The sequence below is a fragment of the Hyperolius riggenbachi genome, chromosome 1 (assembly GCF_040937935.1).
Source record: "Hyperolius riggenbachi isolate aHypRig1 chromosome 1, aHypRig1.pri, whole genome shotgun sequence".
Lineage (NCBI taxonomy): Eukaryota > Metazoa > Chordata > Amphibia > Anura > Hyperoliidae > Hyperolius > Hyperolius riggenbachi.
The window spans coordinates 393,078,536-393,093,325 of NC_090646.1; the positions used below are offsets into that span (position 1 = coordinate 393,078,536).

The 14,790-nt window shown below is 44.5% G+C and overlaps 1 protein-coding gene across 1 annotated transcript in view; it reads right to left on the reverse strand.

Annotated features, from left to right (window-relative positions):
- Positions 1-1,145: 1,145 nt before the first annotated feature.
- The window catches only part of LOC137521082 (RNA exonuclease 1 homolog), a 142,963-nt gene continuing 129,318 nt past the window's right edge, over positions 1,146-14,790 (reverse strand). The window contains exons 15-16 of the mRNA XM_068239893.1: positions 13,553-13,673; positions 1,146-1,801 (exon numbers count right to left, since the gene is read on the reverse strand). Of these exons, the coding sequence (XP_068095994.1) occupies positions 1,713-1,801; positions 13,553-13,673 (210 nt within the window). The 3' untranslated portion in view covers positions 1,146-1,712. The remainder of the gene's footprint in view (positions 1,802-13,552; positions 13,674-14,790) is intronic.

Sequence of the window (14,790 nt, forward strand, 5' to 3'; positions counted from 1 at the left end):
GTGTGCGCAAACAACCTATAATCCTGGTTTGCGCCCACAAAGTGTTAAGACTCACTAACCAGTTTAGCGCCGGTTGGTGAACCAAGGCCAAAGTCTGTTGTATCACAACGGACTATATTTTCCCATTCCAATGATATTCCTATGGGGCTTTCACATTGAGTGCAGTAGGTTCTAACACAGTCCCACACAGCATGCTGTGAGTTAAGCAGGCTGCATGTGCATTTAGGAGAGGTATACTTTCATTGCACAGTATGCCGCAACGCAATTATATCATACCCAGTGTAAAAGGGGCCTAACGTACATTGACCACATAGAGGGACACAAGAACAGCCAATCATTATACTGGCCACGTAAGGGGACACAGGAATGTCCCAAGCCAATTATTACACTAAGCACATGGGGGAACACAGGCAGGTGACATGGGATAAACTGATCTACACAGTAATCACATAGGGGGCCCAGCAACAGCCAATTGCTATTCCTGTGTCCCCCTACATGGTCAGTGTACTTAAAGTCACGTTCACAGTGGTGCGGTGTAACAGCCTCTTTGTAATGTGGCCCACCGCACTGCAATGCACCACCAGCTGTTCACAGTGCAGTGGATGCACTGCAGTATAAGGGTTCATTCACACCGAATCAGCTACAACTGAATAGACAACGTATTAGTAAGGAAAGATCCATGTTTCCCTATAGCTCAGTTCACACTGGCTGTATTTTAGCTGAAATATTTGCACAAGGCACTGCTATGGAACTATTGATCAGATAAAACACATCCATTTTTCAGCTTCCAGTATGAATAGGCTCTTTTGAGTTGTGGTATGGGTAACATTATACATTACATGCACATTAACAGTTAAAGTGAAGCATACTCTCCATGGACTGTATGCTTCACTGTACCCAAGACAGTGTACACCATCACTGTCCAGATCTATTATGTTGCCTTCCTGCTGTCACAGAATGCAACAGCCACCGTAACCGTTGCAACCCAGGAGACCTCATGCAGGTCTCTTCAGCATCCGGCATCACTTTCCATAGCTACCTTGTTATCCAGCATAGTGGAGACCCAAGCCTTATAACATTTCTGACAAGAGGAAAAAAAAAATCCCACACCTGCTTGATAATATTTATTTTGGTGTGTAAGTACTTATACCTACTAGTATTTCTGCTTTACAGTACCATATTTTCCACCATAAAGCATTGCCACAGCACCTAGCTGTTTCTTATACAGTTTGCACAAATTATAAATGAAACCATTTAACAAAAAAAAAGGTTGACAACATGTGAACCAGTGTCAGAGATAGCCTGTCTACAAAATATAAATACTGTAGCAGGAGGAATCAAGGAGAATAAGATGATGATTTGAATAAACTGTTGACTTGTCTTAGCATTGAAGGCAGCACTAGCAACAAACTCTTCTTGGTTAGGTTCAGCTGCCACTTACCAGACCAAAACCTACACGGGGAAGAAGGGGGGGGGGGGGGACAAAACTATAACACCAAAGGAACATACAACAACAAAATGGTACAGCCACTACAAAAGCCAAGAGCCTTAAGCATTAAAATCTTGATACCCAAAGCCCTTGGGACCAAAAACAATCACAATGGTATACAAAAGCAGTACTACAAAGCTCACAAACGTAAACAAGATACAGCATGAGTTGCCATTTGACAGTCAGCATAGTGCATTTCAATCTGTAAGAATGTGAATATTTTCTATCGTCGTCCTTTTGTGTCTTCTTTCACCTTCCAAATCATCAACTCCATACATGCTGTAGCATCTTCACTTGAATCATGACCATCAACTAAAAGGAAAAAAAAAAGTGTGAAAAATTAAAATCAGGTAAGTTCGGCAATAAATAATCTGGCCCGCAAAAAGTGCTAGTTTTTGCTCAAGTGGAGTTTCTAGTCCATCCACAAGATATGAAAGAGGTTGGTCTTTACCAACTACAGTAAAAAAATACATTAGAGTCCAGATCACAAAAAAGCATTACAGAGGGATACGGTGACTGCCATATTTATTTCCTTTTAAACAATATCAGTTACCTGGCACCCTGCTGATCTTTCTGGCATCAGTAGTGTCTGAATCACACACCTAAAACCAGTATGTGGCTAACCCAGTCAGACTTCAGTGAGAAACACTTGCTTTGCATGCTTGTTCAGAGCCTGGATCACAATTATGATTGGCCAATCACTGACCACATTTACCACCTTTATATAGTATGAGGGTCAACAGACATTGAATATTGTGAGTAGATGGTATACAGTTGGTAAACACTCATACTACATGGAGGTGGTCAGTGATTGACAAGTCATAATTAAAGTGTGTACCAGGCTAAGTGTTGGAGACTGTGGATCATCTGTGTGTGTCATCTTCCATATCCCTCTCAGGTCAGGTGTGCTTTAAGTAAGTGCTTTAAGTGAACCCCTTAACACTGAACATTATGAAAAGTGCACCTGAAGTGAGGAGCATATGGTGGCTGCCATAATCATTTTCTGTTATTAAAAATTGCCTGGCAGTCACCTGATCTTTGGCTGCAGTAGTGTCTAAATCAGATGAGCAGGCACATTTTTAACGTTCAGAAAACTAAAATGGAGCAATTCACTGTGAGATTGAACGTTTTTATGTAATTGCCACATATTTAGCATGAAAAATATTTAGAATACATTTTTTTTGCGAATTTACCAGCAGGTTTTGGAGTGAAGTTGCATTGAGGTTAATGGTGCCGGTGATTATAGCATATATGGTGCTTTGCCATCAACGGCTAAATTTGCTAGGCAAAAATGGTGAGACACCATTGGTTAGTGTAATAATCAATAAGAACCCCAACAGAAAATTCAAAGATGCTTTTGCTAAGGTTCCCTTTTAGTCCAGCGGCAGTGAGCACAGGTGTCAGCAGCACAGGAAGTGCTGTCCTTTACAAAGCAGAGGTACTCAGGGAGAATTCCCATTGGTCTGCTAAGGGACCATTGGGGAAGCAAGCAGGTATGGATGTGTGAGGATGTGCGGCTAGGATTATTGACCAACATCCAGAGAATATCAACATAGGATCATTAACCTTTTCCAGACCAGACAGTCCTGGCCATTTTAAGACTAGAGCCATCTGTACTCTTAAGCGCAGTGATCGCTGTGATTGGCTCACAGCAGTCACGGTGTCAGGAGGAGCCAATGAAATTAGCTCCTGCCCGATATAAGTAAGCTCTCCAGGCAGCGTGATAGAGCAAACCTACAGTGGCAGGAACAGTGATAACGAATGGCATGCGCGGCAGGGATGATTGAAATAGACACCCTGGCAGGAATAACCACTCCCAATCAAGGCATAGATTTAAATTACCAAGATCCATAAGCGGTTAAATGATAAGTATTTATAGTCGATTTAGAGCAATAAAGGCTTTTTTTTTTAATTACATATTTAACCTTAAAGTAAACAAAGTCAAACAGATTTATACTTACAGGGGGCTGGAGGAAGCCCCATGTAAGTCCATGGGCTCCCTTCTGTGTCCTCCTGGCCACACACCCCCTTGAACATGCTCCCATAGCCGGAAGCGCTCTGTGCCTGTGTAGTTAAGGCTTGTAACTGTGCAGGCGCAGAATGCTCCCTGCCAGTCGGGGATTTAACTGGGGCAGGCGGCAGAGGAACAGACGTGACCTCATGGACTGCAGGGGGCTGGAGGAAGCCCCAGGTAAGTATAAATCTTTGTGCATGTGATCACAGGTACACATTAACCCTACCTTAGTATCACCAGAGCCGGGATAAGGTCCTCCAGCACCCAAGGCTGAGACACCAAAGTGCGCTCATCCATCTCTTCCACCCCAGCCGTCACACACTGATTGCTATTAGACTAAGAGGGCCACAGGGCCCACAACCTCCCCAACACCTTAATATCTAGTTATACGGCTTGCAGTCACTGCCATGTATCCCCTTTTCTTATTTCTTTCTGCTTCCAACACAATTAAGAATGACAGCTGAATGAATTCTGCGCCCCCTCCTACACTGCGCCCTGAGGTTGGAGCCTCTCCAGCCTATGCCTCGGCCCGGCCCTGAGTATCACTACACCTATTTCACCTGGAGAGCAGACAAAACCACCCTAATTTTAAGGAAATTCTCATGCAACTCCCAGAGACATTTTCTCTGATCCCTACAGGTGTCCCCGCAGGACCTCTGTCCTTTGTGTCTTTATCCCGTCTGTGCCTCTGTCCCAATAGCCCTTTCTCCCAGCAGCAGCAGTAGTAGTAGTGGGCTCTTCCAGCCTGAGTCCAGCACTGTCCATCTATCCATGCCGCCTCCTGCTCCATCTAGTATGAAGCATACTCTCCACAGACTGTATGCTTCACTGTACCCACTGTATTTTTTCTACGTGACATACAAGAAGCATGCCGTGAACAAGAGATGGCAGGTGGCAGGGGCGTAGCTAGAAATGACTAGGCCCCATAGCAAAAAACATTTTATGCCCCCCCCCCCCCCCACGACCTTCCAACCCCACGGACCTCGGACCTCCCACCCAAACATTTCTCCACGACCCTCCACCCCAGCATTCCCACACCCAGTATAAAGTAGCCAGGTCTATAGGTGTCTTCAGAATAGGTGACCAGGGGTATAGATGTCCCCAGAACAGGTAGCCAGGGGGAGAGATGTCCCCAGAACAGGTAGCCAGGGGTATATGTGCCCAGTATATGTAGGCAGGGGTACAGGGCCGGTTCTAGACTGGCACATATGAGGGGGCAGCCAAAAATGGGAAGGGGGCAACATGTGTGAGGAAATTTTAAAAATGGGCGTGGCCATGATGTCATGTGTGTGGGGCTAACTAATGTAGTTATACATACTAGCTAATGTACTTACATGAAAAAAAAAATGAAGTAAATGCACACAATGACAGACAGCATTTCCCCAGTAAATGCATGTAATGAGAGACAGCGTTTCCCCACTAAATACACATAAGACAGCTTTTCACCAGTAAATGCACATCATTAGAGACAGCTTTTCACCAGTAAATGCACATAATAAGAGACAGCTTTTCACCAGTAAATGCACATCATAAGAGACAGCTTTTCACCAGTAAATGCACATAATGACAAACAGCCAGTGTCCCCAGTACATGTAGTCAGGGGTATATGTGCCCAGTACATGTAGTCAGGGGTATATGTGCCCAGTACATGTAGTCAGGGGTATATGAGCCCAGTACATGTAGTCAGGGGTATATGTCCCCAGTATATGTAGCCAGGGGTATATCTGCCCAGTATATGTAGCCAGGGGTATATGTGCCCAGTATATATAGCCAGAGGTATATGTGCCCAGTATATGTAGCCAGAGGTATATGTGCCCAGTATATGTAGCCAGAGGTATATGTGCCCAGTATATGTAGCCAGAGGTATATGTGCCCAGTATATGTAGCCAGGGGTATATGTGCCCAGTATATGTAGGCAGGGGTATATGTCCCAGTATATGTAGCCAGGGGTATATGTCCCAGTATATGTAGCCAGGGGTATATATGCCCAGTATATGTAGCCAGGGGTAGATATGCCCAGTATATGTAGCCAGAGGTAGATATGCCCAGTATATGTAGCCAGAGGTAGATATGCCCAGTATATGTAGCCAGAGGTAGATATGCCCAGTATATGTAGCCAGAGGTAGATATGCCCAGTATATGTAGCCAGAGGTAGATATGCCCAGTATATGTAGCCAGAGGTAGATATGCCCAGTATATGTAGCCAGAGGTAGATATGCCCAGTATATGTAGCCAGAGGTAGATATGCCCAGTATATGTAGCCAGAGGTAGATATGCCCAGTATATGTAGCCAGAGGTAGATATGCCAAGTATATGTAGCCAGAGGTATATGTGCCCAGTATATGTAGCCAGAGGTATATGTGCCCAGTATATGTAGCCAGAGGTATATGTGCCCAGTATATGTAGCCAGAGGTATATGTGCCCAGTATATGTAGCCAGAGGTATATGTGCCCAGTATATGTAGCCAGGGGTATATGTGCCCAGTATATGTAGCCAGGGGTATATGTGCCCAGTATATGTAGTCAGGGGTATATGTCCCAGTATATGTAGCCAGGGGTATATGTCCCAGTATATGTAGCCAGGGGTATATTTGCCCAGTATATGTAGCCAGAGATAGATATGCCCAGTATATGTAGCCAGAGGTAGATATGCCCAGTATATGTAGCCAGAGGTAGATATGCCCAGTATATGTAGCCAGAGGTAGATATGCCCAGTATATGTAGCCAGAGGTAGATATGCCTAGTATATGTAGCCAGAGGTAGATATGCCCAGTATATGTAGCCAGAGGTAGATATGCCCAGTATATGTAGCCAGAGGTAGATATGCCCAGTATATGTAGCCAGAGGTAGATATGCCCAGTATATGTAGCCAGAGGTAGATATACCCAGTATATGTAGCCAGAGGTAGATATACCCAGTATATGTAGCCAGAGGTAGATATACCCAGTATATGTAGCCAGAGGTAGATATGCACAGTATATGTAGCCAGAGGTATATATGCCAAGTATATGTAGCCAGAGGTATATATGCCCAGTATATGTAGCCAGGGGGCCCCACCCACCTCCGTCCACAGCAGCCAGCAAGTGGGGTCGGGTTGGGTCGCTCCACTCGAGGGCAGCTCCAGCCAGGGCAGTTCCTCTTCACCGCTCTGGCCTCCGGCTCGCTTGGCTCCCCTCCAGGCTCCAGTCCAGACTGTCGCACTCGCGCAGGAGTCTGCAGCCGGTCCGCTCCCTCGTCGCACGCACGTCACTCCTCCCTGGCTAGCCGGGCCCGGAAGCCGGAACAATAGATTAACTATCGGGTCCCGGCCGCCAGGGAGTATCAATGCGCCGCCTGCCACGTAGTCTGTCCCCCTCCTCACCAGCCACCTTATCTGAGGAGGGGAGCCAGGAGGGGGGCCTGGGGGGCCCACTGACTATTGTAAAATTATCGGGGGGGGGGGGCCCGGACGGCGTCACATAAAAAAAAAAAAAGGAGAAAAAAAAAAGTCCACTTTATGTACGGGCCCCTGTGGCGTAGGGCTGCCGCAGGGCCCCATAGCAACCGCTATGGTTGCTATACTTATTGCTACGCCCCTGGCAGGTGGTGAAGATGAGATGGTGGATAGTGTTGGACTCAATTTGGAGGGGAGTCCAATACTGCTGCTGCAGTAGACACGTGATGGGTCTTGGGGAAGTTTGAAGCTGCTTCTTCAAACTTCCCCACATGGAAGTGATGTCATCACGCTGGGATTGGGGTGATTGTATCTGCGGTCGATCATAAGTTAGGGATCGCCTGTAAACACATACAAATGTAGAAACATGGAGACTAATGTTAACAGTAAAATAGACAAGTAGCTTTTTTAAAATTTATTTATAAAACCCTGTATAGGATACAAAGACAGTGGGAAACAAATGGCTCACACACAGTAGAAGAACAACATTCAGCAAGACAGTGCAAAAACCAGTTCATGTGTGGCATGAAAACATCCAGCAATAAAGGTGCATATTCATTTGATAGAATAAGTACAGAACAAACTCTGGTGAGTAGGGTATGGGACAATATCCTTGCAAGTTTGTCTTTGAAGGTGTACTATGACAGATAAGCTTGTTTGAAGGTCAGTTTTGAGGATGCATTTGATGGTCTCCAGGCTTAAAGGGATACTGTAGGGGGGTAGGGGGAAAAAAAAGTGAACTTACGCGGGACTTCTAATGGTCCCCCGCAGACATCCTGTTCCCGCCTCCAGTTCACTTCTGGAATTTCCGACTTTAACCACTTAATGACCAGCTAACGCCGATCGGCAGCGCCTGGTCGTTAGTGGTATAGCATGGAAACTTTCCATGCCAATTCACGGAGGGTGCCTCCGTGAACAGTGTGCGAGCCGCTGATTGCGGCTCGCACACGTAAACACGCGGGGAAGAAATACCCACTGTTTACGTCATACGGCGCTGCTGCGCAGCAGTGCCGTAAGGCAGATCGGCGATCCCCGGCCTCTGATTGGCCGGGAATCACCGGCATATGATAGGCTGAAGCCTATCCTACAATGCGCAGGACGGATATCCGTCCTGCGCAACCCATGATGGGAGAGGGAGGTAAGGAGAGGGAAGGAGCGCAGAAAACGATGCGGAGGGGGGTTTGAAGAGCCCCCCCCCCCCGCAAAGCGCAGCAAGCCGGCAGCGATCAGACCCCCCAGCAGGACATCCGCCTAGTGGGGAAAAAAGAAGGGGGGGGGCTGGAGAGCCCACGCAGCACCAATCTCAGGAAAATCCCCTGGTACCTAAGTGGTTAAAGTTGGAAAACCACTGTCCAGACCGTACTGGGCCTGTACAATACACTCCAGGTGACATCAGCAGGAGCAAGAACACAGCCGCGCAGGCGCAGTGGTTTTCTGACTTTAAAGTCGGAAATTCCAGAAGTGAACTGGAAGCAGGGACCGGAGCATCGGTGAGTGATGGCACGGGCACAGGATGTCTGCAGGGAACCCCATTAGAAGCCCAGGTAAGTTCAACTCTTTTTGCCCCTACAGTACTCTTTTAAGGTACAGTTGGCAGTTCCAACGGAAGTATTGAAACTTGTAAATGAGATTTTAATTGGAGGACACTAAAATTAGGATAAGAGGGTTTTTATGTAAGGGGTAAGGGCCTGTAAAACACTGCTGCACTTTTAAAATCACATTTTTTTTTAATCGCAAGGTCTTGTGAAGGGGACCCAGGTGAGGGGGGGACCCAGGTGAGGGGGGGACCCAGGTGAGGGGGGTATCCAACCCCCTCCCCCACCGCTGTGCATGCCGCCCCCCCTTCCTGGCTCCTACCCCCTCCAACCTACCAGGAGGCACCTATGACTGAGGGGATGAGCAAGCATTGGCTCACACATAGTTACAAGACCTTAAGGACTTAAATTTGTGATATGAGGTTTAATTGCCTCAGGTATGCAGCTGGATCTGAAGGGGTTAGTTACCCATAAGTCCATCATCCTCCCTGCGCTTCAAACAGCTTGCACGCATCCTATTGGACGCGTTGCAAGCCTCACTACGCACACTTCCTCCTTCCAGCTGAAAGGAGGAAGTGCGCGGTGGTAAGGCTAGCAATGCGTCCAACAGGATGCGTTCAAGCTGTTTGGAATGGAAGGACGACACACTTATGGGTAACTAACCCCTTCAGATCCAGCCGCACACCTGACGCAATTAAGCCTCATTTAAATCATGAATTTGAGTCCTTAGTGACTCATAACTACGCATGAGCCCATGCATTGCAGGCAGTAGGCAATCCGGATCTCCCTTCTTTTCTGTGTGTGTGTGTGGAGGGAGATCCATTTTGCATTGCCTGCCACTACCCTTCCGTGTATCCAGGCTCCTTGAAGTCCTATCTGGGGTCCGTGAAGTCCCGACTAAGTCCGGACTCTCCGTTTATTTTTTTAAAAAGTGATCCCCCGGATTGCCCACTGATCCGTTTTTGAATTGGGTGAAGACGGCTGGTATTTTTAACATTGATATCCATGGCTCTGGTTTTGGTCCAGGCCCAAAAACGGAGCCACGGATACGTTTTTACAACAAGTGTGAACCAGCCTTACAACACCATCTTTACGACCAGCACAATTATCGATCGTCCTAGTGCCGCAATTTGCCAAATCTAAATTCCCCTTTGAGCCACAATAGCCACTATGAACATTGTAGGCTATAGTACTGTGTAGGCTCGAGATGTGCATCAGGCGCATGGTTTGTACTGATACAGCCTGGATTTTAAGAAGGCAAAAAGGAGAACAACCCATCGAATAGCTGGAACACTTAACAGATAATAAGCTATGAAAAACTGAGGTTTTAAACCTCAAAACCTTCTTGCACTATTGGACATGTCTGCAGGGCTTTTCTTCTCAGGCTATTGTACTGCCAGGAAGAGTTGCATAACGCATCTTACACTGAGGAGCAGAGTGGTAAGTCAAAGAAAAATGTGTTTTTGTCCAAACACGTGAGCACTGTAGGTTTACATAGCCTTGTAAGACCAGACCTCAAATTTCAGGTTCTGTACTTCTGAAGTAATTGATAGATAACATGCTTAGCAAAACTTATTCCAAATGGGCCCAGTTTTCTATACTCATAGCACAATGCAGTGTGCAAGCACAACAGGCATGATCCGCAAAGCTTTTTCCTCTGTTTTCAACTCATCTAGGTTATTTTTATTAATTCGGTTATAAATAAGTCATTTATGAGAAGTTTTGTGAATATAGCCCAAGGTGTCTGTCCCTACTCACAAGTACACAAAACTTCCCCCTATATTTGTCAAAATTAAAAGTTTCATGTGGTAACAAATAAAATATTAGCCATGCAAACTATGGTCTCTAGCATCTTGGAAACTACCCAACGTACCATCATGTTCAATATGAGAGGTTTGTCAACTTGGCAGCAAGACACCTCTGGTTGACTTAAGTGGGTATAAACATGAAAATTAACAGATGAAATACCATCCATGTGGTTACTGTGCCACAGATTGATGCAAACCATATTTCTCCTTAAGAGGTGGGAATGTATTCCACAAGCAACTGGCCTCTAACAGTTGATAAATGTCCTGTGTAAATAAGGGCATAACTAGAAATCGCTGGGCCCCCCACAGAACTTTGGATGGAGCCCCCTACCACCTTTCACTTTCTGCACAGGAAAACTGAGAACCAATATTCAATTGGCTAGTGCACACTTGAATGCGTTTTCCCCCATGCAGATAAAAACAGACAGCAGTGAAGCACTGCAGCATTTTCTCTATCAATTACATTAGCCTCTGGATATGTGAAAACATGCACGTTTTACCAGACACATGGTATGCAGAAAATGCATACAGAAAACAAACAGATGAGTGTGCTTATTACACTCATTCTGTCCACCTCTGATGGAGCAGAATTGGAACTGCAGATTCCTCCAGCATCACTACAGTACAGAGCATTTGGGGAGGGGTAGAAAGTTTGGGGGCTGGACACTGTACACAAGAGCCGGCTGCACACTGAATAGGAACTGTCTACAAATCTTTGTCTGCAAAACTTTGTATGATTTGTTATCTGTGGCTGAGCAGATACAGTCAGAACAATTGTGCAGAGAGCAGAAAATTTTTTCTATCCATGCCCAGACTCTAGCATCACTACAGTACAGAGCACTTGGGAAGGGGTAAAAAGGCTTGGGGTAGAGCAGCTCTGTACACAAGACCCTGCTGGACACTGAAAAGGGACTGTCTACAAATCTGTCTGCAAAACTTTGTACAATTCCTTATCAGTGACTGAGCAGATGCAGTCATTAGAACAATTGTGCACAGAGCAGAACATTTTTTCTCCCCATGCCCTTAGTTGTCAGTCTCACAGGACAGGGAAGAGAAACTTCCCCACACGGAGCCCATTGCAGCTGCATCCCTTGCAGGGTCTATTGTTACACCCCTGTGAAACACTTATGCTAGGTACACAATGCAATTTTATGACTTTTACTGTCAGATCGATTATTTCCAACATGTTCGATCTGATTTTATTTATTTTTCAATCAATTTTCCATTCACTGCTATGAAAAAATGTCTGAAAAATCAGATCAGATATCAGATCGCAAATGTTGGAAATAATTGACAGTAAATTTGTCAGAAAATTGTATTGTGTATACCTAGCATTAGGCAAGTTAAGCCTGGGACACACTAGAGCAATTTTGGGTGCGTTTTTTGAAGCTCTGACAATCTCCGGCACTTTCAAAGGCGCTTTGCTAGCGTAAGTCTATGGTGTTGAGCACACTAGAGCGCTTGCGATTTTGGAAATCACAAACGCAGGACATGCAGCATTTTGTAAACGTTTGGGCTCCAATACATAGTAGAGTTCGCTTAATCACAGAAAAACGCAGCTCATATTGCTACAAAAAACAAAAACTCAAAGCACAAGCGATTCCACTTTGCAATTTTTGTGTGACCCAGGCCTAAGACAGCAAAACACTGGCTTATGTATAAGTATAATGCAGTCATATCCAGTAGATTAGCAAGGCTCAGAGAGAAAAAGTGTACTCTTCGTATGCATGTCACATGACCATAGGAAAGTTCTGTGAAGAAATATTTTTTGGGACAAGAATAAGGTTTAGTTTTACTAAATAGTTGTACTATAGACCCAAGTTTACCTAAAAGATGAAGTAGTTGTGTGCAAACTAAATAGCAGTTGTATAATATTTATTGCAGGAAGGGCACATTGTTGAGTGTGTGCAGCATTACTTTATTTCTTGGAAATGCGTGGGAAGATTCCCATTGTAGGGATCACATTCATTCATGGTAACAATGGCTCCACCATCAGGTACCTACTCTTGTGGCTTTCTACTTTGAAAATTCCAGGATCAATGCTCCCAGCCTAAGAAAACCAGTAGCAGTATTCCACCCTGTGACTAGAGCGAGGTTTCCTACCTTTTCTTTCTGGTTTCTCACAATGTTTGACTTAACCTTATATCTGACACATACAAATCAAGTTAGTGCTAGAGCACACTCAGCACAGATACACAGTTGATGACATTGGTTGTTGTTTTCAGACGTAGGGTTAGGTGTTGAAGTATAGTAATGTTCTCAGGTCTGCAGCCCCAGAATGCAGTACCGAACCTCAGTTCCCCAGAAATATGAAGGCAAGCAGAAGTCTAGGAACAGTGCATATCCACAAAATAAAGGATATTTTCATTGGTCTTACATTTCCATACTAGTATTATGAAGCTTAGACATCAAAGAATTCAGCTTTAAAGTAAGCTTTTATTGCACAAAACCTCAAATAATGGCCGATTAAAGCTGGCACCATAATACACCAAGACATTTATGATCACTTATAGGCCATCACCGCTCTGTGGGGCCCCCACATTAAATGTACAAATAATGTAATAGTCTGTTTCTGCATAAGCACACTACACTAGGCCTACACTTGTTTTAATCACACTGGTTCGTAGCACGCAGGCAGAGTACATGGCAAAACTGCCCCAGCCAGGAAACGATTGTATCTTGTACAAAAAGGCAGCCTGGGCATTGGCTCTAAGTGCTTTATTCCCTTCAATTGCCACACTTGTTACACATACATATCTACATATCCACATATACATTGGTGTCAAACCTAAGGCTGAAGAAAGTGCAGGGATGAGTAAAGGTCAGGTGACCAGGGGGTGGTAGGACTTGCTCACGTGCTATGTCCTGCTGGATATGTATGTGTAACAAGTGTGGCAATCAAAGGGAATAAAGCACTGGACAGTGCCTGGGCTGCCTTTTTGTACAAGATGTTTGCAAGAGGGTTTCCCTAATGTTTACTGGATGCACGTCTTTTTGCTAAATCCAGAAGCCACCCGTGCTTTTAAAGGATGAAGTATGTTTGAAAACTTGATAAGGTGCAGTTGTAGCCTTCAACCCCATTGCCGAGTGCCGAGAATTTTGCTGTTTGTGTGCAATAGAAACTTGTATCTATATTATCCGCTGCATCAACTTTACAGAATAGTTTTGAGAACTTAAATCAAATTAGTATCAACATGGAAAAATTATATTTAAAGAAAGCCTCTAAGGTTATGAAAAGTAAATGGTTTCCTTGCGACTTTAAAATGGGCCTTACCACTATCTTGGATGATACGCCGGAGGTAGTCAGCAATCAAGTTTCTCAGTGCTCTTTTATGAGGCAAACCTAGTCTGTGTGGAAATACTATTGACGTGTCAACAACTGTATCATGAATGAGCTATGAAAAACAAAAGATTGTGTTAGTACAATTAGACACCTTAGACTTCACCCTCGATGAGCCTACAAATCACCATCAAATTACACCGGAAGTGCAACTGTCAGTTCTCCCTTACTTCCCTTGAATGTCATAGGTAGCTACAGGTGCCCCTTAGTATTAGGAAGCCAGAGGTACCCTCAATTATAAGTAGCGAGAGGTGCCCTCAAGTATTAGGTAGCTAGAGGAACCTCAGCATTACATAGCTAGAGGTGCTCCTGACTGAAGGGAGATCTTGTCAGTGGAATGTCAAGAGCAGGGTGAGTAATCTCATTTACATTTTCATCAGGAGCTGCCTTTCCATCATCAGGTCCCTGTGCCTTATGGTAACGCCGGCCCTGCCAGCACTTCAGTCCTTCAAGTGAATAGTTTAAAACAGACACTGTCCAAACAAGTGGCACAAAACTTGAAGTCATGCAAGAGGTCCCTTTAACCACTTCGGTCTATCTGGATGGATATATCCGTCCAGATAGTCTGCACAGCTGCTGCAGCATGCACTCCCGCCGTCTTTTGCTGCCCCTGAGATCAATGAATGTCAATACAGATCCCATTCATTAAACTATGTCCCCCTAAGAAAAACCAACGGTTATAGTAAAATAGTAAAACTACATCTACATAATTTTTTTTTTTAATTATACACAATCAATTTCATTTAAAATCCCTTGTTTACCGCCCCAGTCCGAAAAACCCCAAATAAAATGTATAATTAAAAAAAAATTATAATTAAAAAAAACAAACAGCATAAATAGTTATCTAAGGGTCTGAACTTTTTTAATATGCAAGTCAAGCGAGTAGATTACTATACTTTTTTAACTGATAAGTTTGTAAATCGTGATGGACGCAAATTTAAACAAATGCACCTTTATTTCCAAATAAAATATTGGCGCCATACATTGCGATACGGACATAATTTAAATGGTGTAATAACTGGGACAAATGGGCAAATAAAATACGTGGGTTTTCATTATGGTAGCATATTATTTTAAAGCCATAGTGGCTGAAAACTGAGAAATAATGAATTTAGAAAAAAAATAATTCTTAGTAAAATGTACCACCCAAAGAAAGCCTAATTGGTGGCGGA